Here is a 27201-nt window from a genome sequence, read left to right on the forward strand (position 1 = left end):
ATAAAAGAACATTTGTTCAGATAAGAAAATAGCCCAAAGAGCATTTGTTTTTGCTCAATTCTCAAAGAATTAACGTACATGCAAATTTGCTGGACGAATATCAATGTGTTTTTTTTGTTATAAACAGACCCCTGAAGCACGGCTCAAAAAGCTACAAAATGTTTCTGTTGATAAAGGGATGTGAAATGAAAGGTTACTCTGCATAGTAATGTTGCTCCTCTCCTCTCTGTGGTTACATAATCACACAGCTGATATGATATGATATTTTTCCCCTGCTGTAGGAAATTGGATCATGCTTTGCTGGGGTTTTTCACCTTCTTTTGGATCAACTGCAGGTATAGGATTGTACGACTTTTTTATTTATTTATTTTTTTGGTTGAACTAGATGGACTTGTGACTTTTTTCAACTTGACTAACTATGTAACTATATGTAACTTTGTAACTATATGTAACTATGTAACTATATACTGTATACAGGCACATATAAATGGTTAGTCTTCCTCCAAAGGAATGCTAAAAGAGGTCTCAGACTCAGATACTTGTCTTGCATTCCTCGCTTGTGGGGTTGATTTCAGCTTCCCTTACAGTGTCCATCTCAGTGGATCTTCTAAGGCAGACGTTTGAGCCGCACACACACAAGGCACATAATAATAATACTATTACAGACAATGTTAAATCTCTTCACTCCTCAGGTGTTTCCATCTGAATGATGAATCTAAGTGGAAGTCTTCCTTCTCCTGTTCTTTGGCCAACTCAAGGAAGACCTGTTGGTAAACAAACAACAAAGACTGAGCACCTTCTTACCACACCTTATGTTCATGAACATGGTCAGGAAAATCCAGCAAGTTAGTAAATATAATTGTTTTGTTGAGTTTCTGATTTCCCCCGCTGTCCCCTGAGACCCTGACTGCAAATCTCAGAGAATAAGCAAGCCTACATAACAAAATAAATCGCATCAAGACAGTAGGGATTTTATCGCCATGTTTGTCAGTGTTCATTGGATATCAGTGCCATTACCTGCTCAAGGGTGGACTGGGAGAAGCTGTACTCCTCAATGTTAAACATTTGTTTAGCTGTGTACAGAAAATACACAAAGATTAGTAAGACCTTCGTACCATCCTGTGGGGTCATTCACATTCATCTTCAGCTCCATTACCAGCTGTATAATCTTACCATTCTCCAAGTGTAGGAAGGCCTGGGACAGAGACTGGACATTATCCATTGGGATCTTATAGACCAACAAGGAGGAGAACCTGCGGGGTAAAGACCGATATTCAATGGAAGCATCCAATCACTAAACCCAACAAGTCTATAAAGTAAAGGTCACCCAAGGAGAACCTGCGGGGTACAGACCAACATTCAATGGAAGCATCCAATCACTAAACCCAACAAGTCCATAGAGTAAAAGTCACCCAAGGAGAACCTGCGGACCAAAGACCGACATTCAATGGAAGCATCCAATCACTAAACCCAACAAGTTAATAAAGTAAAGGTCACCCAAGGAGAACCTGCGGGGTAAAGACCGACATTCAATGGAAGCATCCAATCACTAAACCCAACAAGTCTATAAAGTAAAAGTCACCCAAGGAGAACCTGCGGACCAAAGACCGACATTCAATGGAAGCATCCAATCACTAAACCCAACAAGTTAATAAACTAAAGGTTTCCCAAGGAGAACCTGCGGGGTAAAGACCGACATTCAATGGAAGCATCCAATCACTAAACCCAACAAGTTAATAAAGTAAAGGTCTCCCAAGGAGAACCTGCGGGGTAAAGACCGACATTCAATGGAAACATCCAATCACTAAACCCAACAAGTGTCATCCACCACAACCTTACACTATTTGTGTTCTGCTCCACTTTCATGTATTTCTTATGTGTTGTAGTGAACTCCATCAGAGTAATATTGTTCTGTACTATGCTGACATTCAGTGGCAGTTTTGGGCCACTACACCTTGTTTACTATGTGATTTTAGTATCTCCCTCTGTACTCCCCCCACCCTGTTTAATGCTAGTCTGTTCAGCTAATTCCTAGCTAGACCCTGCCCATTTCTTTCTTCCTCCCTTAGTCAGAGTTAGTAGCTCCCAGAAGTAGGGCTTAGGAACATTCAGGTCTTCTTGCGCTTCAAAAGACAAGAAAAACATCCTCTCTACTGCAACCAGCTAGAGTAAAATTGCGTTAGTTTCAACTTCTGTGTCTTATTGAAGAGTTAAGCTGCCGGTGGATGGTGCCAAGTCAGCAGGTGACCATACTGTCTGAACAGACTGGGTCTTAAAGAGGTATGCCAATGCATAAAGCGGTATATGAAACAGAACAATTTGGTTTAGGAATTGGACAGAGGATAATGTATCTTATTTACTTAAAGATCTGTCTATGCATGGGTCCTATTATTAAAGGGACCCGGAAGAGTGTGGTCTGTCGTTGCTGGGATCTAGGGGTCCCCTACCACAGGATTCTGTCATATCCCAAGATCTATGAATCTGTCATCTAAGTGATGTTTATGTTAAGACTGAGGATTATTCATTAAAGGGAACCCAAGAATCGGTCAATAATGGGGTTGGATGAATCAATTTTTACTGGAGGTCTTGGAATCTTGCCCAGATTTAGCTACTTTACCTGTCCTGCCTGGCGGCCTGTGGGAAGAGGCGGAGGACCTCCTGATGGATCACATCGACCTGCTGGGTGTCCTTCAGTTTGATCTCCAGGAGGTAACCTTTACCAAATTTGCTCTTCAGATGCTGGATGGATCCGATACACCTGGAGGAGGAATGCTGTGTGGGTGTATATGCAAAACCAAAACTTATTTTTTTTAGTTCTGTAGAGAGTAAGGAAGGGTTAGACCTTCAACTGAGTTTTTATCATGGACTGTGTACCCGCTAAGGAGATTCACCCCTCCGTATGTAAAGGTGACCCTTCTCATCTCTACAGTAAGTAGACGGAAACCCAAAATTTTACCGTTGTATGATGAGGGTAAATCTTTTGATGGTGACAAGTGTTTTGGTGACAACTTTCTAGAAGGGGAATCCCTCTCATTTTGGGGAGATTTCTTCTCACTTCCAGTTGAATCTCTAAAACAGGTAGTGAAATCTCCCCAGAAGAACACAGAACAAAAAAAAAGAAAAAAAAATCTGGTAGGGGCTTTAACCCTACCATAAATTACAAATATATATATATATATATATATATAATAAAAGGGTTTGGCTTTAAATACACTTTAACCCATTCCAAAAGAATAAGTAAGGGGACCTCAACAATTGTTACAATGTTTCCATAAAAAAAAAAAAAAAAAGAAGTACCCTGCCAACAGTTTTCTTAACTTTTATATGAAAGTAAGAATTATAAATTACAACAAATAGATCAGAAATTTTTTATATTTTGTTGTTACCTTTTCTGTGTTATCTTGGCTTCCATTATTAGACATATTTAAAAATCTTCATGATGCCAAATAATAAAGTGTCTTCATTTGGCCACAATATGGGGAATTTAGTTTAACATATCTGCCAATAACTTGTGTCTCCAGAGAGGTCTCCACCTCCAACCTCTGTGATACCAGAGCTAAGTAATCTGCATTAAATTTTCCTTCCTCATGTCTCTACCATGACGTTTTTGAGTTTTATGGAGTGGTTACCCCCATGACACAGGTATACTGGATCAATGTTCTATAAATCAAACATGCAAGACATCTCTACTCCCTCATTGCATTCCTGGCTTCCTAAAAGTTTCCCCTGACTCATTCATGGCATCGTTCCTTCTCACCTGAGTTTTCCAGACACCATGATTGCCACGCGGTCGCACACAGCCTCGGCCTCCTCCATATAGTGTGTGGTCAGGATGGCGCCCCTTTCCTTGTTCTTGAAGGCCGCTCGGATGGCTCTCCTTAAATACACAAGAAAAGTCTAAAGTACTCACCGTCACTGGGAGTGAAAGACAGATACTTAATGGTTTGGATTGCTTCAAGTGGGACAGTAATACTTGTCAGCAATATCTCTTGAGAAATATGAAGATTTAATCCCACTTTACACTGTGAGACCTATAGCCTGTTGCCATGAAGTCTGACTCCTAAATAATCATAGCAATACGTAGATGTGTATTGCATGTACTTCAATGTAGGAGACTGACAGACTGTCATTGGCAGTCTTGTCCTATTGTCTATCTATTGAGGTGGAATGTGTATCGTGTTAAGTTTTTCTGTTCCATTGTTAAATGTTAATGACCTCACGTTGTGTCTGTCCAGATGGCTAGATAATTAGTTTAGGTTAATTCTGTTTCTGTATACAATTTCATCTGAATATGATAATGTAATCAGGCAACCCCTGACCTGTGTGTGGTAATATGATCAGGAGGGGGAGGTCCATGCTGTATATAAATTCTGTGTGACTAATCAATAATCAATAAAGAGTGATTCCAGTACAAGATAAGTTGTTGGCTAACTTTGTATGAGGGTGGCTGGGAAAATGTTGTATATATGTTCATGACTGCAAAGAAGCCGTATACTGACAGAAGACCACAAGTACAGCGTGGGCCGACGGTTCCGTTACAGTGTCATACTTTTGTCTAATGCATGTGTTATAGGATTTAAATCAATACTATAAGTGGAGGAGACAGACGTGACTACAAGATCAGGATGATGGGAACTAGCGCTATAACTACACTCTCAAAAATCCCTAAAAATTAGCAGTAGCTCAGTCTGATGTCAGAAGGTCATGAAGCAGCAAGAAACACCAATCAATACACTTATGAGTATGTAAGAACAAATATAACAAAATGGATGAAGCCTGGCCTTGCTGTATCCAGAGAAGATCACTGAAACAGTTACGCCCTTGCAATGTGTCATCAACTGGCACCCCGACTGGGTACCTCCGTTGACAGATGCTCCTAGTGCTGGGAAAATCTGGGCTGTATGTTCATGACTGGAAAGAAGCCGTATACTGACGGAAGACCACAAGTACAGTGTGGGTCGGAGGTTCTGTTACATGTCACTTTAGGAATCAGGGTCCATATAAAGAAAATAAAAGCAGAGCACCTCTTTAAGGTATTAGCTTCTTGGTAAACTTGAGACAGGACTCACCAAAGCCTCTGTTGTCCTTTTGGGTCCAGGCCAGTTGAAGGTTCATCCAGGAGAACGATGGTGGGATTACCCAACATGCTGATGGCAAAACACACCTAGAGAACAGGAGAGGTTTAAAAGGTCAATCTGGCTTATACCATGTTGGCCTAAACACAAAATTGGCAACATTATCGATACTTAATGTTTATGATAACTGTATGAATTTGTGAGGATATGATCCGTGATCTAAAGTCTTAATCCAGCAGAAAATATCTGCTCTTAGTTAGGTTACATGCACAGAATAATTACAAACAGGGCTTTTTTTCAGCTGGAACTTGGTGGAACTCAGTTCCATCACCTCTGGCTCAGGCCCTCTGCTCCCGGTTCACCACTATCACTTGTAAACACAGAAGTCCAGCTTCTGTGCTTATCATTGACAGCTTGTCTCCTTAGTTCCAATGGCTCCAACAGATCTGATCCCCAAAGGAGGCTTTCATTGAGTGCAGGATGGGGACAAGGGAGATGCAGGTGCCCGGGGTGGTGCCCGGGTGCAGTGCAGATCCTGACACCCCCACTGGATTGGTCCCCCTTCAAGAGCCACCTACAGTGTGCAAGGAGGTACTGGGCATAGAGCTGGCTGGGTTCTTCAGCCTAATACAGCAACACAAGTAAGACATGTGGAAGATGGTGGAGCTTTTAAGGAGGGAAGGAGACGGTGGGGCAGTGGGCAAGGGGTTGCATGCCGAGATCAGCGCTGAAGAGGGGTGAAAGTGAGATGTGGATAGGGGATGCAGAGGTAAGCAGCCGTGAAAGAAGGGCCACAGCATTTTGGTCACTTGTTTGAAATTCTCTGTGGATCTTCCCCCGATTATTTTAAATCAAGAGCTGCGAACTGGAACTTGATAGTTGATAATCCTCCACAACCTCGGGGAGGTGGTTGAGTTCCTGCACCAATTTTCTGAGAAAAAAAGCCCTGATTACAGATATAAGCAAAGGTGATAAAATGAATAAACTTATGGACATGCTGGATGATGCCTGATGACTAAGGAGCCAATGAGTGTTTAACCTTCATTATTATATATATTATGGATACTGTACCTACATTAACAACTATCATAAACTTACTGATTAGCTTCTGGACTGGTAGGTTTATAAAACCCTCTCTAATATAGGCTTTATGATTCCAGCTACATTCAATGGTTTTCAGAGGGCAGCATTGGTGGAGATGTGAAAAGCCCAGCCAATCATTTTACAAGACACAGTGAAGTTTTGGTCTATGAGGGTATGGCCACGGTTAGCTCTGCAGATCCTCTTCAGATATCCTGAATGTCTAACTACATCTACTCCATTGAGCTAAGAACACAGTCCAGGAAAACAACACACCTTTCTGGAGACTCCGGCTGACAACTTCCTGGCAGGTTTATTGAGATGGTCCTTCATCTCCAGAGCTTGACTCACCCTGCAGACCGAAGTATGGAGACATAATGAGAAGAACAATCTAGTTATGATTTGTTAACCTGTGAGATTTATTACGATGTTGACAGAGAGGTTCATAGGGGAAATGTCTGAACTTGTACACAGATGGCTTGTCAATGCTAGGTCAGAGCTGAGCTGTTAGTAGCCTTTTAGAGCTGAGGTCTATGACTACCTTCTGACAAGGACAGTCTTTGCATTAGGTTTGCATGTGTTTGTGTGAGTTTACTTTAAGCTCTGTTTTTCCCAAAAACCTAAAAGCATAATGGTAAAGCCAAAATTTCTGTAGTTGGGACTCTCAAGACCAAACAATATGGAGGAGAGCAGAGGAAATGGAGTCATGCAACTCCTGGTCTGCATCATGAGGAAGGTTCAGTGCATATTAGCTTACCGTTTGATAGCACGGTGTGTGTCCTCTTTATTCATGCCCTTCACAGCAGCATAGATCTCCAGATGTTCTTTTACGGTGAGGTTGGGCCACAGAGGGTTGTGTTGGGGACAGTAGCCCAATTCTGCAGAGTCTTTAGTCCTATGGGGATCTCCTGCATTACCCAACACCACCTGTAGGAGGCAGTCAGTGAAGATGCCTTAAAAGAATGCCAAGCTAGACATTTGCTCAAAGCCTACCAGCAATGGGGCCTATCATAATATTTTTTTTTAGGAAATGTGGGTAGGTAAATCTCATATGTTTAACCATCTACAGTATGTACAGACATGAACCTTTTTTTTTTTTATAAAAAGTAGTTGTTTAATTACTTGGGTTCTCATATGTTTTAATGTTTTCTTGCTGTTAGATGTATTTGTGATAGTGGGTAATGTTTTATTGATTGCATTTTGGTGGTGTGGTGCTTTCCAGCAAAACCTTTTTCTTTAGTGCCTCATAACCTTAGTGGGGTAAGATGTCCCTCGAACACCTGAACATGAGCCCTGAAGGCCTCCACTCCGTGCCTCTATGACCTCTCACCTTTCCAGCTGATGGTTTCTTCTCTCCTGCCAGAATCAGCACAGATGTGGTCTTGCCGGCTCCGTTGGGGCCCAGAAGTCCCAAGACTTCACCTTTAAAATAAAAATAAAAAAACAGACAAAACTGAAACATTGATATTTAAAAATCTCTGATAGAAGATTGATGTCTGCTTTCCTCCCAGCAACCAATCAGACCCCTGCTGCACTGAAAAGAAATAATCTGGGTGTTTAAAGGTTAAAGTTACTCTGTTACCGCAGACTTTAATCTGAAACGTTGTGATGTTATATCATGGAAAAAGAGAACATATCCTTAATATCTGACACATGGACTGGCATTGTCATGTAGACTCTCTTCTGCTTTCAGTGGGATTAAAATTGGATCATAGACCTCGTGCACATTTCCAACCACACATGGGTGTTTTGGCCGCACATTTCCAACAACGCATTGGGTGTTTTGGCCGCACATTTCCAACCACACATGGGTGTTTTGGCCCACACATTTCCAACCACACATGGATGTTTTGGCCGCACATTTCCAACCACACATGGGTGTTTTGGCCGCACATTTCCAACCACACATGGGTATTTTGGCTGCACATTTCCAACCACACATAGGTGTTTTGGTCGCACATTTCCAACCACACATGGGTCTTTTGGCCGCGCATTTCCAACCACACATGGGTGTTTTGGCCGCGCATTTCCAACCACACATGGGTGTTTTGGCCGCACATTTCCAACCACACATGGGTATTTTGGCTGCACATTTCCAACCACACATAGGTGTTTTGGTCGCACATTTCCAACCACACATGGGTCTTTTGGCCGCGCATTTCCAACCACACATGGGTGTTTTGGCCGCGCATTTCCAACCACACATGGGTGTTTTGGCCGCACATTTCCAACAACGCATTGGGTGTTTTGGCCGCACATTTCCAACCACACATGGGTGTTTTGGCCCACACATTTCCAACCACACATGGATGTTTTGGCCGCACATTTCCAACCACACATGGGTCTTTTGGCCACACATTCTCTATGGTCAACCTCACTCAAAGAAACAGAAATGAACAGGAACTGACCTTTCTTGACGCAGAATGAGGTGTGACTGATGGCCGTTCTCTTCTTCTTCTTCCTGAAAAGTCCACAGATGCCTGACTTCTCCTTAAACTCTTTCCGTAAACTATCAACAAGTATGGTCGGCCTCTATCAGTGTAAAATCATAAATTCAATGCATGATTTGATTCTAAAGAACAGCTAATTTGTAATTGATACAAAATTTCAAAAATGGGCCAATAAAGAAGAGTCTCATGTGACTGCTACAAAGTTACTAAAATCTGTAACTTCTATGAATATTTATATCTGCAGAGTTACATTTCTAGGTCAGGCTGGACCAGCCATTCTCAACCAGGATTCCTCCAGAGGTTTCCTGAGTTGTGGCTGTTTGGTGGCATCGACATAATTCCAAGACCAACACCACTGGACAAAACCAAGTGTAAACCTATAAGGGGGGCATTCTTCCCTCTGATCCCAGATATAATATTTTTATCAGGGGTTCCCTGAGACCTGGAAACTAATTTGAGGGGTAAAAGGGTTGAGAAAGTCTGGTCCATACAGCGCCCTTTGTAGACTTCATACATTAACACACCGCTGATAGACGGGGTACTTTGTATAATCTGACAATGAGCAGAGACTGACTGACCACTGCCCTTCTCTCCTGCTCATCACCTTTTAACTGGTCAGACAGCAGAGCAGCCACTCCTGCTGCCAGCCTAGTTCCAAGTTTCAGATGATGGCCAGGACATGATGTGACAGTTAACAAGCAGGAGCATGATGTATATTAGCGGATTTGCATTTAGCAATTAATAACCTCTTCCTCCTGATCTGTTGTTTTCAAAGTATTAACCCTTTCTTTCTCAGCAAGGACCTCCTCATCGGCATCGTCCAGCTGCTCGGGATTCTGGGTAAACGGATGTTCTCTATTGGTGAATCTGAATGAAGAGAGGAAAGTGTCAGACCCGTAGCATGGAGCATGTTAGCAGTAATTTCATATTCCCAATATAAAAATGAAAAGAAACACAATAAGCTACCTAATAATGTTATATTGTAACGGGTGTATGAAACATATAGAACATACAAGTGAATTGTATCAGAAACAGACAAAAGCACATGCTAGGTAGAGGACATCACTTACAATGTTACAATGTGTTGGACGGTAAAATATAGTTTACATGTACATGGTTATGTTTAACAAATGGTGGAGTACAAAGAGTACAAGAGTCTACATCAATGTTTCTCAACCTTTTTCCAGTCGAGGCACACCCCAGAAATTATGGACAGTCTCGAGGCACCCTTTACAATTATGATGAACAGTCTCGAGGCACCTCATCCTAAAATGAAAAAACTATTCTAATAGTTTTACATAATGCAGAAACATACACACACGTAGGATGCCCAACGTTAAGAGTACAAGTTGGTACTGACTAGTATTCCAATGTTTCTCTTTTTCCTCAGTTTTCTCCATCACTCAGCTAATATGACCCCAAAGCTTATGGAGAGAAGCAGATCGAGAATCAAACAAGCATGCTACGCAGGAGACTGACATCCTCCTTGTGTCATTGTCATCGGTTGTTAGCAGGTTGGCAGCTAGAGGGTCGTGACGTGCACAATGAAAACCCGTGACTTTGTGTAACGTAAAAGGCAGGCTTCATCCACCCGCTGCCTTGTTGGGGGCATTTTGCTGAGGCACCCCTGAAGAAACCTCAAGGCACACCACATAGTGGCCCCTTCTTGGTGGTGTTGGATAGCTGTAGACTAAAGAAAATATATACCATGCAAAGAGTGCAGTGGTGCCACAGTGATTGGTGGGCATGGTGACATGGGGGTGTTCCTTAAGTACGTGGTTTATTGTGATACACTTTATCACATCTTCCAGTATTGGCTTCTATTGCAGCCATTGGCATCCCGCTTCATAAATGAAGATCAGAGCTGGAGCGACCTTCCTCTGCCAGGAGCTGCAATCACAGGTATAAAAAGGGAGCAGGTAACTATATAATGACCCCCCCCCCCCCCCGAGTTGATCCTGAAATGTGGATGAACTTAGATTCAGATTGAGTTTTTTAAACTTGGTGGTTGTGATTCAAAACTGAATTATTTTTAGCGGTTTAAATCCCCAAAAGGCTTCAGGGAGAAAGGGGCTAAAGGCTGCTTCTACCTTATGTCTTCATCTGCTGACCACTCTTAGCTTGACTGCCACCAGGTCAGCTTCCCAAACCATTCAGCCCAATTTATCATCATTTGCCGCTCTGTAATACACACTTTCTTGGAGCCTGGTTCAGATTACTTTCAACTTCTAAAGGACTTTAGGTTTAGAATTTCCGAATTTTGGAGGTGAATGAATTTTTAAATTGTTTGGCTGAACCACAACTGGTAAAACTTTTCAGAAGTTTGCTCATTGCCAATGTCCAGCATGTGTCACTGACTTCTGGTATGAATGGTGAATCATCTCCACTTAGGGCCACCAGCCCAATATATATTACCAGTCCTGGCCCAGGGGGACAAATGTCTGCCTTATTCAAAGCCAAGAGTTGAGTACACAGTGAGATCAGCACCCACTTTTAAATTGTTTGTTGTGGCTTTAGCTTTTTTATGTTCAACTAGGTGGCCAAATCCACAATCATATCTATATAAATGATTGTCATTGTGAGTACATTGATCACCCACCCACCTGAATAACGGATCTTGTTTTAAACTTCTGGTTCCAATCCTCCATTCCAAAAACCACAGAAGGCCCCATAATATTATGATTTGTGCGTACGGCTGAAGAGGAAGCAGAGAGAGTCAGAAACCGGGCTTCTGTGGAGAGGTGGAAATTCTCACAATTCATACATGGGACAATGCTAATTTGTGGCCCTCTAACCACTTCTTGAACCTGTTCACCCCTATGGAGCAATTATACATTTTCCACTATGAGCCAGTTTATTCAGCAACTCCTCATTTAGGATAACAAAGTAATAAACATTAATTTTGGGGACAAAATTGCTTTCTTTTTTTTTGGAAATATTGTCTTGCAATTTTTTTTGTAATAAATAAAAAAAAAAAAAAAATGTAATTTCTATGTAATCTATACAGAAAAAAAAAAAGTTTTTTTTCCTATTTTGACAAGTGTTAGTTAAAAAAAAAAGTTTTACTGTAAATAGAAAGTACAAATTGTAATTTCCTGACAGACTCCATGGCAGCATACGTTTAGGTAGCCCCGCCTCCACTCAGAGGCGTACCTAGGGTCTCCAGCGCCCTTGGCGAGGGACTGTATCGGCGCCCCCCCCCCCCCCCAGGGAGAGAGAGTTTGACAGAGAGAGAGACGGGGGGTTTACAGAGAGAGGAAGTGACAGAGAGGGAGAGCGAGAGAGAGAGAGCAGGTGACAGGGAGTGGATGTAGTCAGGTGGACAGGAGAGGGAGGTGCAGCCAGGTGGAAAGAAGAGGGGGGGGATGCAGCCAATTGGGGGCAGATGGAGCCAGGTGAACAGGAGAGGGGGGTGAAGCCAGGTGGGGGGTGGACAGGAGGGGGGAGGGAGGTGCAGCCAGGTGGACCAGAGAGGGGGGGGGGAGGACAGAGCCAGGTGCACAGGAGGGGGGAGGGAGGTGCAGCCAGGTGGACCAGAGGGGGGGGGGGACAGAGCCAGGTGCACAGGAGGGGGGAGGGAGGTGCAGCCAGGTGGATCAGAGAGGGGAGGGAGGTGCAGCCAGGTGGACCAGAGAGGGGGGGGGACAGAGCCAGGTGCACAGGAGGGGGGAGGGAGGTGCAGCCAGGTGGACCAGAGAGGGGGGGGGAGGACAAAGCCAGGTGCACAGGAGGGGGGAGGGAGGTGCAGCCAGGTGGACCAGAGAGAGGGGGAGGACAGAGCCAGGTGCACAGGAGGGGGGAGGGAGGTGCAGCCAGGTGGACCAGAGAGAGGGGGAGGACAGAGCCAGGTGCACAGGAGGGGGGAGGGGGGTGCAGCCAGGTGGACCAGAGAGAGGGGGAGGACAGAGCCAGGTGCACAGGAGGGGGGAGGGAGGCGCAGCCAGGTGGACCAGAGAGGGGGAGGACAGAGCCAGGTGCACAGGAGGGGGGAGGGAGGTGCAGCCAGGTGGACCAGAGAGGGGGGGGGGAGGACAGAGCCGGGTGCACAGGAGGGGGGAGGGAGGTGCAGCCAGGTGGACCAGAGAGGGGGGGAGGACAGAGCCAGGTGCACAGGAGGGGGGAGGGAGGTGCAGCCAGGTGGACCAGAGAGGGGAGGGAGGTGCAGCCAGGTGGACCAGAGAGGGGGGAGGACAGAGCCAGGTGCACAGGAGGGGGGAGGGAGGTGCAGCCAGATGGACCAGAGAGGGGGGGGGGACAAAGCCAGGTGCACAGGAGGGGGGAGGGAGGTGCAGCCAGGTGGACCAGAGAGAGGGGGAGGACAGAGCCAGGTGCACAGGAGGGGGGAGGTTGGTGCAGCCAGGTGGACCAGAGAGAGGGGGAGGACAGAGCCAGGTGCACAGGAGGGGGGAGGTTGGTGCAGCCAGGTGGACCAGAGAGAGGGGGAGGACAGAGCCAGGTGCACAGGAGGGGGGAGGTTGGTGCAGCCAGGTGGACCAGAGAGAGGGGGAGGACAGAGCCAGGTGCACAGGAGGGGGGAGGTTGGTGCAGCCAGGTGGACCAGAGAGAGGGGGAGGACAGAGCCAGGTGCACAGGAGGGGGGAGGGGGGTGCAGCCAGGTGGACCAGAGAGAGGGGGAGGACAGAGCCAGGTGCACAGGAGGGGGGAGGGAGGTGCAGCCAGGTGGACCAGAGAGGGGGGAGGACAGAGCCAGGTGCACAGGAGGGGGGAGGGAGGTGCAGCCAGGTGGACCAGAGAGGGGGGGGGAGGACAGAGCCAGGTGCACAGGAGGGGGGAGGGAGGTGCAGCCAGGTGGACCAGAGAGGGGGGGAGGACAGAGCCAGTTGCACAGGAGGGGGAGGGAGGTGCAGCCAGGTGGACCAGAGAGGGGGGGGACAGAGCCAGGTGCACAGGAGGGGGGAGGGAGGTGCAGCCAGGTGGACCAGAGAGGGGAGGTAGGTGCAGCCAGGTGGACCAGAGAGGGGGAGGACAGAGCCAGGTGCACAGGAGGGGGGAGGGAGGTGCAGCCAGGTGGACCAGAGAGGGGGGGAGGACAGAGCCAGGTGCACAGGAGGGGGGAGGGAGGTGCAGCCAGGTGGACCAGAGAGGGGGGGGACAGAGCCAGGTGCACAGGAGGGGGAGGGAGGTGCAGCCAGGTGGACCAGAGAGAGGGGGAGGACAGAGCCAGGTGCACAGGAGGGGGAGGGAGGTGCAGCCAGGTGGACCAGAGAGAGGGGGAGGACAGAGCCAGGTGCACAGGAGGGGGGAGGGAGGTGCAGCCAGGTGGACCAGAGAGAGGGGGAGGACAGAGCCAGGTGCACAGGAGGGGGGAGGGAGGTGCAGCCAGGTGGACCAGAGAGAGGGGGAGGACAGAGCCAGGTGCACAGGAGGGGGGAGGGAGGTGCAGCCAGGTGGACCAGAGAGGGGGGAGGACAGAGCCAGGTGCACAGGAGGGGGGAGGGAGGTGCAGCCAGGTGGACCAGAGAGGGGGGAGGACAGAGCCAGGTGCACAGGAGGGGGGAGGACAGAGCCAGGTGCACAGGAGGGGGGAGGGAGGTGCAGCCAGGTAGACCAGAGAGGGGGGAGGACAGAGCCAGGTGCACAGGAGGGGGGAGGGAGGTGCAGCCAGGTGGACCAGAGAGGGGGGAGGACAGAGCCAGGTGCACAGGAGGGGGAGGGAGGTGCAGCCAGGTGGACCAGAGAGGGGGAGGACAGAGCCAGGTGCACAGGAGGGGGGAGGGAGGTGCAGCCAGGTGGACCAGAGAGGGGGGAGGACAGAGCCAGGTGGACCAGAGGGGGGAGGGAGGTGCAGCCAGGTGGACCAGAGAGGGGGAGGACAGAGCCAGGTGCACAGGAGGGGGGAGGGAGGTGCAGCCAGGTGGACCAGAGAGGGGGAGGACAGAGCCAGGTGCACAGGAGGGGGAGGGAGGTGCAGCCAGGTGGACCAGAGAGGGGGGAGGACAGAGCCAGGTGCACAGGAGGGGGGAGGGAGGTGCAGCCAGGTGGACCAGAGAGGGGGGGAGGACAGAGCCAGGTGCACAGGAGGGGGGAGGGAGGTGCAGCCAGGTGGACCAGAGCGGGGGGAGGACAGAGCCAGGTGCACAGGAGGGGGAGGGAGGTGCAGCCAGGTGGACCAGAGAGGGGGGAGGACAGAGCCAGGTGCACAGAAGGGGGGAGGAAGGTGCAGCCAGGTGCACCAGAGAGGGGGGGGAGGACAGAGCCAGGTGCACAGGAGGGGGGAGGGAGGTGCAGCCAGGTGGACAGGAGGGGGGAGGGAGGTGCAGCCAGGTGGACAAGAGAGGGGGGAGGACAGAGCCAGGTGCACAGGAGGGGGGAGGGAGGTGCAGCCAGGTGGACCAGAGAGGGGGGAGGACAGAGCCAGGTGCACAGGAGGGGGGAAAGAAGGTGCAGCCAGGTGCACCAGAGAGGGGGGGAGGACAGAGCCAGGTGCACAGGAGGGGGGAGGGAGGTGCAGCCAGGTGCACAGGAGGGGGGAGGGAGGTGCAGCCAGGTGGACCAGAGAGGGGGGGGGAGGACAGAGCCAGGTGCACAGGAGGGGGGGAGGTGCAGCCAGGTGGACCAGAGAGGGGGGAGGACAGAGCCAGGTGCACAGGAGGGGGGAGGGAGGTGCAGCCAGGTGGACCAGAGAGGGGGGGGGAGGACAGAGCCAGGTGCACAGGAGGGGGGAGGGAGGTGCAGCCAGGTGGACCAGAGAGGGGGGGGAGGACAGAGCCAGTTGCACAGGAGGGGGAGGGAGGTGCAGCCAGGTGGACCAGAGAGGGGGGGGACAGAGCCAGGTGCACAGGAGGGGGGAGGGAGGTGCAGCCAGGTGGACCAGAGAGGGGAGGTAGGTGCAGCCAGGTGGACCAGAGAGGGGGAGGACAGAGCCAGGTGCACAGGAGGGGGGAGGGAGGTGCAGCCAGGTGGACCAGAGAGGGGGGAGGACAGAGCCAGGTGCACAGGAGGGGGGAGGGAGGTGCAGCCAGGTGGACCAGAGAGGGGGGGGGACAGAGTCAGGTGCACAGGAGGGGGAGGGAGGTGCAGCCAGGTGGACCAGAGAGAGGGGGAGGACAGAGCCAGGTGCACAGGAGGGGGGAGGGAGGTGCAGCCAGGTGGACCAGAGAGAGGGGGAGGACAGAGCCAGGTGCACAGGAGGGGGGAGGGAGGTGCAGCCAGGTGGACCAGAGAGAGGGGGAGGACAGAGCCAGGTGCACAGGAGGGGGGAGGGAGGTGCAGCCAGGTGGACCAGAGAGGGGGGAGGACAGAGCCAGGTGCACAGGAGGGGGGAGGGAGGTGCAGCCAGGTGGACCAGAGAGGGGGGAGGACAGAGCCAGGTGCACAGGAGGGGGGAGGACAGAGCCAGGTGCACAGGAGGGGGGAGGGAGGTGCAGCCAGGTGGACCAGAGAGGGGGGAGGACAGAGCCAGGTGCACAGGAGGGGGGAGGGAGGTGCAGCCAGGTGGACCAGAGAGGGGGGAGGACAGAGCCAGGTGCACAGGAGGGGGAGGGAGGTGCAGCCAGGTGGACCAGAGAGGGGGAGGACAGAGCCAGGTGCACAGGAGGGGGGAGGGAGGTGCAGCCAGGTGGACCAGAGAGGGGGGAGGACAGAGCCAGGTGGACCAGAGGGGGGAGGGAGGTGCAGCCAGGTGGACCAGAGAGGGGGAGGACAGAGCCAGGTGCACAGGAGGGGGGAGGGAGGTGCAGCCAGGTGGACCAGAGAGGGGGAGGACAGAGCCAGGTGCACAGGAGGGGGAGGGAGGTGCAGCCAGGTGGACCAGAGAGGGGGGAGGACAGAGCCAGGTGCACAGGAGGGGGGAGGGAGGTGCAGCCAGGTGGACCAGAGAGGGGGGGAGGACAGAGCCAGGTGCACAGGAGGGGGGAGGGAGGTGCAGCCAGGTGGACCAGAGCGGGGGGAGGACAGAGCCAGGTGCACAGGAGGGGGAGGGAGGTGCAGCCAGGTGGACCAGAGAGGGGGGAGGACAGAGCCAGGTGCACAGAAGGGGGGAGGAAGGTGCAGCCAGGTGCACCAGAGAGGGGGGGGAGGACAGAGCCAGGTGCACAGGAGGGGGGGAGGGAGGTGCAGCCAGGTGGACAGGAGGGGGGAGGGAGGTGCAGCCAGGTGGACAAGAGAGGGGGGAGGACAGAGCCAGGTGCACAGGAGGGGGGAGGGAGGTGCAGCCAGGTGGACCAGAGAGGGGGGAGGACAGAGCCAGGTGCACGGGAGGGGGGAAAGAAGGTGCAGCCAGGTGCACCAGAGAGGGGGGGAGGACAGAGCCAGGTGCACAGGAGGGGGGAGGGAGGTGCAGCCAGGTGCACAGGAGGGGGGAGGGAGGTGCAGCCAGGTGAACCAGAGAGGGGGGGGAGGACAGAGCCAGGTGCACAGGAGGGGGGGGAGGTGCAGCCAGGTGGACCAGAGAGGGGGGAGGACAGAGCCAGGTGCACAGGAGGGGGGAGGGAGGTGCAGCCAGGTGGACCAGAGAGGGGGGGGACAGAGCCAGCTGCACAGTAGGGGGGAGGGAGGTGCAGCCAGGTGGGGGGAGAACAGAGCCAGGTGGGTAGGAGAGGGGGGGGGGGTTTCTTACCTTAGGAGATGTCATCACTGGTACTTTTTCCCGGCTCCCTCCATGTGTCAGACAGCGGCAGTCACAGCTCATGCAGGTAAAACCTCCTCCAGCTCCACCCCTATGATAGGTCATCTGATCTCTGGAATCTACTAACTTGCGGGGGGGGGGGGGTCGGTCTGCAGGGCTCTACCATCCCGGCTGTCTGGTCCACAATGCCGCCCACCCTGCTCCTCCAATGGCTGCACATCCCCCATGAATGGAGATGGGCACAGAGCTGACAAGGCACACTGACACCGCTCAGATCCAACTGATGGAGGAGGAGAGGAGGCCGATTGAGTTACAGCAAATCTCCCCCTCCTCTTCGGTGTCTGATCACAGCTGCAGAGCCCTGGGTGCTGCTACTGCCTGGTTCGCATAGTGGGAATGCCGGCACTGGGCGCAGGCTGCACGGAGGAGCGGTAATTCACTACTACTGCCAATTTTTTTGCGCCCCCCCTCAGCCTGCGCCCCTGGCGGGCGCCGTTCTCGCCAACCCCACGGTACGCCCCTGCCTCCACTCCTACCCCACGACCGCAGTAGCCTATGTGAGGAGACAAGGCGGAACTCGCAGTGCATCCCTGCTTCGGGAAGTAGAGCCATTATTGACCTGGGCTCAGAGAAACCTGGTCAATCTGTCAGCAGTATACATACCAGGGACTCAGAACACACAGGCAGATTTCCTCTCGAGAACACAACTCAACAACAATGAGTGGTCTCTCCACGAGGATGTGTTCAACTGGATCCTCTCCTTGGGATTCATTCCAGAGGTAGATCTATTTGCCTTCTTCCACAACAGGAAGTTGGAGAAGTTCTATTCAAGGAACAGAGATCCCAGAGCATTCGGGGTGGATGCCCTGACAGATTGCTGGAAGTTTCACAAGGCTTATGCCTTTCCCCCAGTGCCAGTCATCTTCCAATTCCTGCGGAGAATCAAGATGGAATCAGTGAAGGTGGTCGCAGTGATCCCGTTCTGGCCCAACAGACCGTGGTTTCCCCTGCTATTTCAGCTCAGCTATCGCGACCCAGTCCCTCTCCCTCTCAGAGCGGATCTGCTGTCTCAGGGCTCCATTCTTCACCCATGCCCAGCCCGTCTGCACCTTCGGGTCTGGTTTTTGAGAGGGGGAGGCTGGAAGCGTTAGGATGTCCTGAAGTGGCCATACCAACTCTTTTGAGTGCTAGGAGACAAAGCACGAAAAAAACATATGAAAGAATTTGGTCTAGGTTTACCTCTTTCCTGGAGTCCAAGGGAAAGTCTTGGTCATCTCCTTCCGTGCAAGATATCCTGTCTTTCCTTCAGTCAGGATTGGAGTTACCCCTTTCAGTAAGCGCCCTGCGAGTGCAAGTTTCAGCCATCTCCACTTTCACAGGCGTTTCCTGGGCTGCCCATCCTCTGATACGGCAATTTTTCAAAGGGGCAGTAAGGCTGAGGCCACAGAAGAAGCTGAGGTTCCGCAAGTGGGACATGCCTTTGGTTCTTGACTTCCTTTCCTCAGTTGGCACAAACTCTGAAGAACCTGTATCGGTAAAACCAATTCACCCTCAAGGTAGTCTTTCTGGTGGCTGTTACATCTGCAAAAAGGGTCTCAGAGATTCAAAGTCTGGAAGGTAAGGAACCTTTCCTGACCTTCTTTCCGGACAGAGTTGTTCTTATTCCGATGCTTGGATCAAGGCCTAAAGTCACGTCAGTCTTTCACGAGAACCAGGAAATTGTTCTTCCTACTTTCAACTCGTCGGCCGAACCTCCGGAAATCCATCCACTGGATGTGGGCAACACGCCCAAACAGTATCTGGAAGCTACAGCTCCTTTTCGGAAGACGGATTATCTCTTTATCTTGTTGTCTGGGAAGAACAAGGGTATGCGTGCCTCTTCGAGATCAATTGCCTCCGTGATAGTAGAGGCGATTCAATGGGCTTATAGAGAGAAGGGCTTGGTTCCTCCTAAAGCGGTGACTGCACATTCTACTTCCTGGGCAGCTTCAAGACATGTCACTCCGGATGTGGTCTGCAGAGCAGCATCTTGGTCGTCCATTCACACATTTAAGTCACATTATTGTGTTGAGCCGGCGGCTCTTCCCTCTGTTAGTTTTGGTACTCAAGTGTTATCAGTTGCAGGTGTTAATTAAATTTTGTCAGCATCTGCCCACCCAGTTGTGTTTTGGCGAGTTATTTCCCAAACGTATGCTGCCATGGAGTCTGTCAGGAAAACGGAAAATTTATATCAAATACTTACCGTAATTTTCCTTTCCTGATGGACTCCATGGCAGCAGGAGTCCCCTCCCAGTTCCTGAGTAGGCTAGTTACAGAACACTGATGCAGAAAGGGAGCAAGGATTTATGAGAGTGGGGTCCTATGGGGTAGGAGTGGAGGCGGGGCTACCCAAACGTATGCTGCCATGGAGTCCATCAGGAAAGGACAATTACGGTAAGTATCTGATATAAATTTTCCGTTTTATAATCTGAACTGTTTAGAGTGAGACTAAAATTATGTTTCTGGTACAAATGCATGACAAAGTAACCGAAAAATCATTTCATTTTTCGATTACTTAGTCATGCATTCTACCAGAAAAATAATAAGTAAATAATAAAAAATTATAAAGAAATAAATGGATTAATATGATTAGTAAAATAAACTAGTTTAAAAAAAAGATTTAGATAAAAAAAAAAGAAAAAGAAAAAACAGCTAAGGAGAGAAGGGGAGGAAGGAGTACATTAGGATTGACTAGGGTTAGCTTAGGGTAAAAAAAAAAGGGTTAAACTGGAATACATTTTATTAAAAGAATAATTTAGTTTTACTTTGTGTAAGGTTTCTCTAACATATATCATATGCAGATCATAATTCACACCTTTGGTCTACATATGAATGAAATACAATTACATATAGTAACAAAAGAAGTAATTACAATGTAACAAGACATCGTTTTCTTATATTACTCAGTGACATTTGCAGACTATCTACAAGGGTCGTTTTACAGAACATTCTGACAACCATTCCTGCTATGTAATAGGTATAAATTCCCAGCTGTCATTTTGACAGTCGTTAATTGCTGGTAATAGTGCTGGCAGAGTTGTGGCAGGAAAGGGGGTGTGGGGGTGGAGCTGAATTTTGGACATTTAGGAGACACGTCCTCACAGTTTTCCGGAGTGTATCAGAGTGAAGCAGCATTGTCACCTTAGAATGCGTATTCTTACTGCAGAGAAAAGGCAGCCTGGGCCAATCAATAAAAGCCAAAGTTCCATGGCTGGCCAATTTATGGATGCCACATCATTGCTAACTGATGTGTAACCGTGGCACAACCGTGAATTCCTCTCCTGCATCTCGAGCAATGGTTCCTACATTATCGACAGAAAGGGGTGAGAGTGGACTGAACTCTAAAGCAATGCCTAAACACAGAGCAGGGACAAGGGGTGAGAGGGGGGCAGAAGGGGGTGTACGCCCCCAGGTGCAACAGTTCAATGGGGGGGCACAATTGGAGTGGAGTAAGTCTGGCACTGCAGGAGGATAAACATGTCTGCAGTCATTAATGCATTTCCTTGAACTAGTTACCTCAGTTGGGGATGTGGGGGCTTTGTGATGGGGGGGGGGGGGGTCATTACCTAAGACTGCCATTGGCCAGTAATGCAGCACAAAGGGGCTCATGAACTACCATTGGTTACCAATGCGGCAGTGTTAATTGTTAACCCATTTGTGCTGGATTCCAAAGGAGTTAATAGACACTGCCGCTGGCCACTAATGCTGCATGAAGGGGTTAACACTGTCACTGAAAACCAATGGGGAGGGATGTTTTAAAAAGCACTGCCACAGACCAAAACAGTGGGAAAGGTAAGAGGCTACCAATGGAGGGGGATCTACAAAGGATAACACCTCTGACCACATATGCTGGGGGATTATTATTGTGGAAAATGGCGCCAATGCTGGGAGTTATTACTGCAGAAACTAGCACTAATGATAGGGGTTATTATTGCAGAAACTGACACCAATGCTGTGGGTTATTGCAAAAACTGGCACCAATGCTGGGGGTTATTGCAAAAACTGACACCAATGCTGGGGGTTATTGCAAAATCTGGCACTAATGATGGGGGTTATTATTGCAGGAACTGACACAAATGCTGGGGGTTATTGCAAAAACTGGCACCTATTCTGGGGGTTATTATTGCAGCTACTGGAACTATTGTTGGGGGTTTAATTTTTGCAGAAATTGGCTCCAAGGCTGGGGGTTTTTATTATGTACACAAACACCAATTCTGGGGGTTATTATTGTGGAAACTAGCACCAATTCCGGGTGTTATTATTGTTGCTACTGATGCCAATGTTGGGGGTTATTTTTGCATTTACTCACACCAATGCTGGGGGTTATTTATGTGGAAACTGATGCTAATTTTAGGGCACCAGTGCTGGGGGTTGTTATTGTGGAAACTGGCACTAGTGCTGATGGTTATTATTGCTGCTACTGATACCATTATTGGGGGTTATTATTACTATTACTTATACCTATATTGGGGGTTATTATTGCAGAAACTGGCACCAGTGCAAGGTGTTATTATTGCTGCTACTGATACCATTATTGGGGGTTATTATTGCTGTTACTGATACCAATATTGGGGGTTATTATTGCAGAAACTGGCACCAGTGCTTGGGGTGATTATTGCAGGAAATGACACCAATGTTGGGGGTTATTATTGTAGAAACTGAAAGTACTGTTGGGAGTTATTATTGCATTCACTGACACCAATGGTGCGCAGTTTGCCATTTTTGCCAGATGACTTTGTCCTGGCACTGCCTAACTAGAACACTGAAGTACCTCTGGTCTCTGTACGCTTCACAAGGTTTTTTTTACTTTGATTGGAGTGTTCCTCTACTTACAATCACCAGTTGGGCTTTCACAGATGTTGAAATATCGCCATAAAATTCATGAAGGTGAACCTAGGAAGAGAATATCATATCATTATTTCATTGTATTATACACAGATCTCCAATCATATCACTATACCAAAGTCCACAAGTGGGAACAAGCCCACCAATCGGAATCCTTGATTAAAGTGTATCTCTAACAAAAACTTTTTTTATTGGGAAAGTTAGGAAACTCTATCAGGTTTTCTTTATGTCCCCGTTGGGGAGATTCCCCCTCTCTAATCGCCCTGGTGACTGTTGCCACCGAGACAGGAAGTAATGGGGAAATCAATATTTTGAGTTGTCACCACAACAGAAACAGAGGGAAACCTTCTAATGGGGACATCCATCCTGGTCATACATGGGAAATTCCCTCATTTTGGAAAGAATTCCAATCGATTTTGTTATGGCTCCAAGTGAAGGGAAATCTCCCCAGTGGGTTTTAAGCATTCCCTATTCCATCTAAAAAGAAAGAACAATGTTTTGATTCATAGTTGCTCATCCATTGAAACTTTATGGAAACTAATTTTGTGTGAATCAAGTGTTTTCAGGCTGTATTCTCTGCAATTTGAATGGGTGAATGGGGGAACAACATTAGGTGGCACTGAGAAGCATACATAATTCCTACTATAGTCAGTGCCATCTAGTGATTATAAGGCAGTATGGCCACTAGATGGCGCTGACTATCATTAGAAATAAGCATACTCCATATCATCATATCTAATGGGCATAATATTGTATGGCCACTAGATGGCACTGACTTTTATTGTAAGTAAGTATGTTCCTTATTGCCATCTACTGGCAAGAATCTAATATTTTCCCTATTAATAAATTCGATAGGCAGAGAATATAGCATGGAAACATTCGATTTTGCATGATGTTTCAATGGATGAACAGCTATGCAAATTTTTATATAAATGCACCCCTTTAAGTTCAGAACTTCTCAAAGATAACTGGTTGCTGTGAGTAATGAGAAATGGTTTCCTTGGAACACTAGACCCAATTTCAATTTATTAAGTACAGGTGCAACTCATAAAACAGGAATTTAATCAAAAAGTTAATTTATTTCAGTATTTTAGTTCAAAAAGCCAAACTCATATATTTTCTATAGATGCATTACACACAGAGTGATATATTTCAAACATTACTTTCTTATAATTTTGATGATTATGGCTTACAGCTAGTGACTGTATTAAAATATTATGTAGCACTGCCCCTGTAAGGACTGCCAGTTATTCTCTCTACGGGTCCCCCTGAGTTACTAGCCCACAACCATGACAGATCCAATTTCTTAATCCCTCCACTCGGCTCACTCCAATAATCGGTCCAGGGGTATTTGGTTGTTTTGTGGTTTATTGTAGATTGGGGATAGGAAAAGGAAAATATGGGATACTCCAGTTTAACTATGTTGAGGACTCCTATATTCTGATACAACCAGGCCGTCTATATATCCTGCCACTTTGGAAGAATTTGGATTTGAGTCTCTTTTCGTCAGACGACTCGGTGTACAAACAGTTATCTTCAGGACACTCGCCCCAGGACTCTTGAGACGAGTCCCTGTACTCACGTTACTGCAGTTCCAGGGTCTCCAGTGTCTCCCCTCTCAGTCAGCTCTCCTGGACCTCTGGGTTCAGCTCTTCTCAACCGCACCTCTGGTCCTCAGGACGACCTCCTGCGACCGCGTGACACCTCTACAGCCGCCCTCCTCCCTCCAGGACTCTGCTCTCCAGCCAAAGACCCCGCAGCACAGGTGCTCCTGGCTTTTATACAGTATCCCAGAATGCACAGAGACGACCTGCCCTCTGCCAACCACCAGGACTGTATCAAAAGCCTATGCACCCATTCGCCTATTTTCCTCCCACTGTCCAACATGCCTCCCTATTGGACCAGCGTGAAACACTTTTCAGACTGAATGAATCGCATGCTGAGCACATTGAGCAGACCTCACTAATAGATCCTGCTCCTTGATAGGCAGAGCAATATAGATTTACCTGCAGCTTCACTGGTAAGCAGACAGAGCTCAAAACTATACTTTTTCACTAGCACCTACCTAGGAGGGTGCAACACTTACATAAGACAAAAAAAAAAAAGGATATTTAATACATAAATGTTGGCTTAGTGAAAAAACTGTCCATGTACAGTATAGGATGCACTCAATACTTGGTCGGGGCTCCTTTTGCATGAATTACTGCATCAATGCGGCGTTGCATGGAGGTGATCAGCCCGTGGCACTGCTGAGGTGTTATGGAAGCTCAGGTTGCATTGATAGCAGCCTTCAGCTCATCTGTATTGTTGGGTCTGGTGTCTCTCATCTTGCTCTTGACTTGAATCTCCATGGGGTTTAGGTCAGGTGAGTTTGCTGGCCAATCAAGCACAGTGATGCCATAATCATTAACCACTTGCCGTCCGCCCACCGTCAAATGACGGCGAAGCGGTGCGGCTCTCGTTCTGGGCTGATGTCATATGACCTCAGTTCATTCAACCAGGGAATGCGCGCTATTGAGTCCACGCAGCCTGGCACTGTCCGTGGCGGCGTTTCCCCCGAGACACAGCTCATCTCTGACGGGCTAAATAGCCAATAATTGTGGCTGTTTACCACATGATCACAGCCGATCACATGGCTCTGCCCCCTGCGTAAACATGGCTCTGCCCCTTGTGTATACATGGCTCTGCCCCTTGTGTAAACATGGCTCTGCCCCCTGTGTAAACATGGCTCTGCCCCCCGTGTAAACATGGCTCTGCCCCCCCGGGTAAACATGGCTCTGCCCCCCGTGTAAACATGGCTCTGCCCCCCCGGGTAAATATGGCTCTGCCCCTTGTGTATACATGGCTCTGCCCCCTGCGTAAACATGGCTCTGCCCCCTGTGTAAACATGGCTCTGCCCCTTGTGTAAACATGGCTCTGCCCTTAGTGTATACATGGCTCTGCCCCCTGCGTAAACATGGCTCTGTCCCATGTGTATACATGGCTCTGCCCCCTGCGTAAACATGGCTCTGCCCCCTGCGTAAACATGGCTCTGCCCCTTGTGTATACATTGCTCTGCCCCCTGCGTAAACATGGCTCTGCCCCCTGTGTAAACATGGCTCTGCCCCCTGCGGAAACATGACTCTGCTCCCCGTGTAAACATGGCTCTGCCCCCCGTGTAAACATGGCTCTGCCCCCTGTATAAACATGGCTCTGCCCCTTATGTAAACATGGCTCTGCCCCTTGTGTAAACTGCGAATGCGTGCAATCGCCTGTCACCTGTCAGTGACCGTCACCTGCCACCCATCAGTGACCGTCAGCAGTCATCTGTCACCCGTCGCACAGCCTAGCACCAATGTACCTGTCACACTGTCGCCATCAGCAGCCTGTCCAAAAAAGTGTACAGCAGTGAGGAGGAGTTTCAGATCCTCTCCATGACTGATGAGAGCAGCGGGGAGTTCTCATCAGATTCCAATTCCAAATCCAATTACGAATTTGAACCGATTGATAGCAGTGGGTCGGCGACGGAATCGGAGGAGAATGGGTCCCCCCTAAAAGTGCATGGCACTCTAAACCAGGCAGCCGCCAGCAAAAGGCCCCAGGATCAAATGTCCAGGCCCAGTACCAGCACTGCCACCAGCGATAGACCCCTGGATCAAATGCCCAGTACCAGCACTGCTACCAGCGATAGACCCCAGGATCAGATGCCCAGTACCAGCACTGCCAGCAGCGATAGACCCCAGGATCAAATGCCCAGTACCAGCACTGCCATCAGCGATAGACCACAGGATCAAATGCCCAGGCCCAGAACCAGCACTGCCACCAGTGATATACCCCAGGATCAAATGCCCAGTACCAGCACTGCCACCAGCGATAGACCCCAGGATAATATGCCCAGGCGCAGTACCAGCACTGCCACCAGCGATAGACCCCAGGATCAAATGTCCAGTACCAGCACTGCTACCAGCGATAGACCCCAGGATCAAATGCCCAGTACCAGCACTGCCACCAGCGATAGACCCCCAGGATCAAATGCCCAGTACCAGCACTGCCACCAACCATAGACCCCAGGATCAAATGCCCAGTACCAGCACTGCCACCAGCGATATAGACCCCAGGATCAAATGCCCAGGCACAGTACCAGCACTGCCACCAGCGATAGACCCCAGGATCAAATGCCCAGTACCAGCACTGCCACCAGCGATAGACCCCAGGATCAAATGCCCAAGTCCAGTAACAGCACTGCCACGAGAGCTACACCCCAGGATCAAATGCCCAGGCCCAGTACCAGCACTGCCAATAGCGATAGATGCTAGGATCAAATTCCCTGGCCCAGCACCAGCTCTGCCACCAGCGATAGACCCCAGGATCAAATGCCCAGGCCCAGCACCAGCGCTGCCACCAGCGATAAATCCCAGTATCAAATGCCCAGGCCCAGCACCAGCGCTGCAGGATCACCCCCAATTACCAGCACAGGAATTTAAAATCCCACAACTACCAGCACTGGAGTGTCACATCCCCCAAGAGTCAGGACCACTACATACCTCCCAGATGCTCTTGCCAACCAAACATGGCTGCCTTCCAACTCGGGATCAGCAAGCATTCCCGTTTTCACTGCACAGCCAGGTGCTGTGGAGTAAAGTGCTGGGCAAAAATAAATAAAGAAAATCAATTTCTGAAATTGCATGAGGTCCAGTGTGAAGTTTCCACAGTCAGTGATGATTTGGGGAGCCGTGTCATCTGCTGGTGTTGGCCCACTGTGTTTTATCAAGCCCAAAGTCAGCACAGCCCTCTACCAGGAACTTCTAGAGCACTTCATGCTTCCCTCTGCTGACCAGCTTTATGGAGACGCTGATTTCATTTTCCAGCAGGACTTGGCACCACCCACACTGCCAAAACTACCAATACCTGGTCACATGATCATGGGATCACTGTGCTTGATTGGCCAGCAAACTGGCCTAACCTAAACCCCATGGAGAATCTGTGGGAGATTGTCAAGAGGAAGATGAGAGACACCAGACCCAACAATGCAGACAAGCTGAAGGCCGCTATCAAAGCAACCTGGGCTTCCATAACACCTCAGCAGTGCCACAGGCTGATCGCCTCCATGCCACGCCTCCATGCCACGCCTCCATGCCACACCTCC

General features: G+C 49.4%; 1 protein-coding gene across 1 annotated transcript in view; it reads right to left on the reverse strand.

Moving 5' to 3' along the window:
* Positions 1–630: 630 nt before the first annotated feature.
* LOC309567501 (ABC-type organic anion transporter ABCA8-like) overlaps positions 631–27201 on the reverse strand; it is a 134635-nt gene continuing 108064 nt past the window's right edge. The window contains exons 27-39 of the mRNA XM_082272887.1: positions 22065–22124; positions 11209–11315; positions 9352–9472; positions 8564–8687; positions 7486–7577; positions 6913–7082; positions 6432–6507; positions 5070–5164; positions 3758–3877; positions 2618–2758; positions 1174–1253; positions 1018–1073; positions 631–764 (exon numbers count right to left, since the gene is read on the reverse strand). Coding sequence (XP_082129013.1) covers positions 672–764; positions 1018–1073; positions 1174–1253; positions 2618–2758; positions 3758–3877; positions 5070–5164; positions 6432–6507; positions 6913–7082; positions 7486–7577; positions 8564–8687; positions 9352–9472; positions 11209–11315; positions 22065–22124 — 1335 coding nt within the window. The 3' untranslated portion in view covers positions 631–671. The remainder of the gene's footprint in view (positions 765–1017; positions 1074–1173; positions 1254–2617; positions 2759–3757; positions 3878–5069; positions 5165–6431; positions 6508–6912; positions 7083–7485; positions 7578–8563; positions 8688–9351; positions 9473–11208; positions 11316–22064; positions 22125–27201) is intronic.

The sequence above is a fragment of the Pelophylax lessonae genome (genome assembly GCF_965119305.1).
Source record: "Pelophylax lessonae genome assembly, chromosome: 11".
NCBI classification, from domain to species: Eukaryota; Metazoa; Chordata; class Amphibia; order Anura; family Ranidae; genus Pelophylax; species Pelophylax lessonae.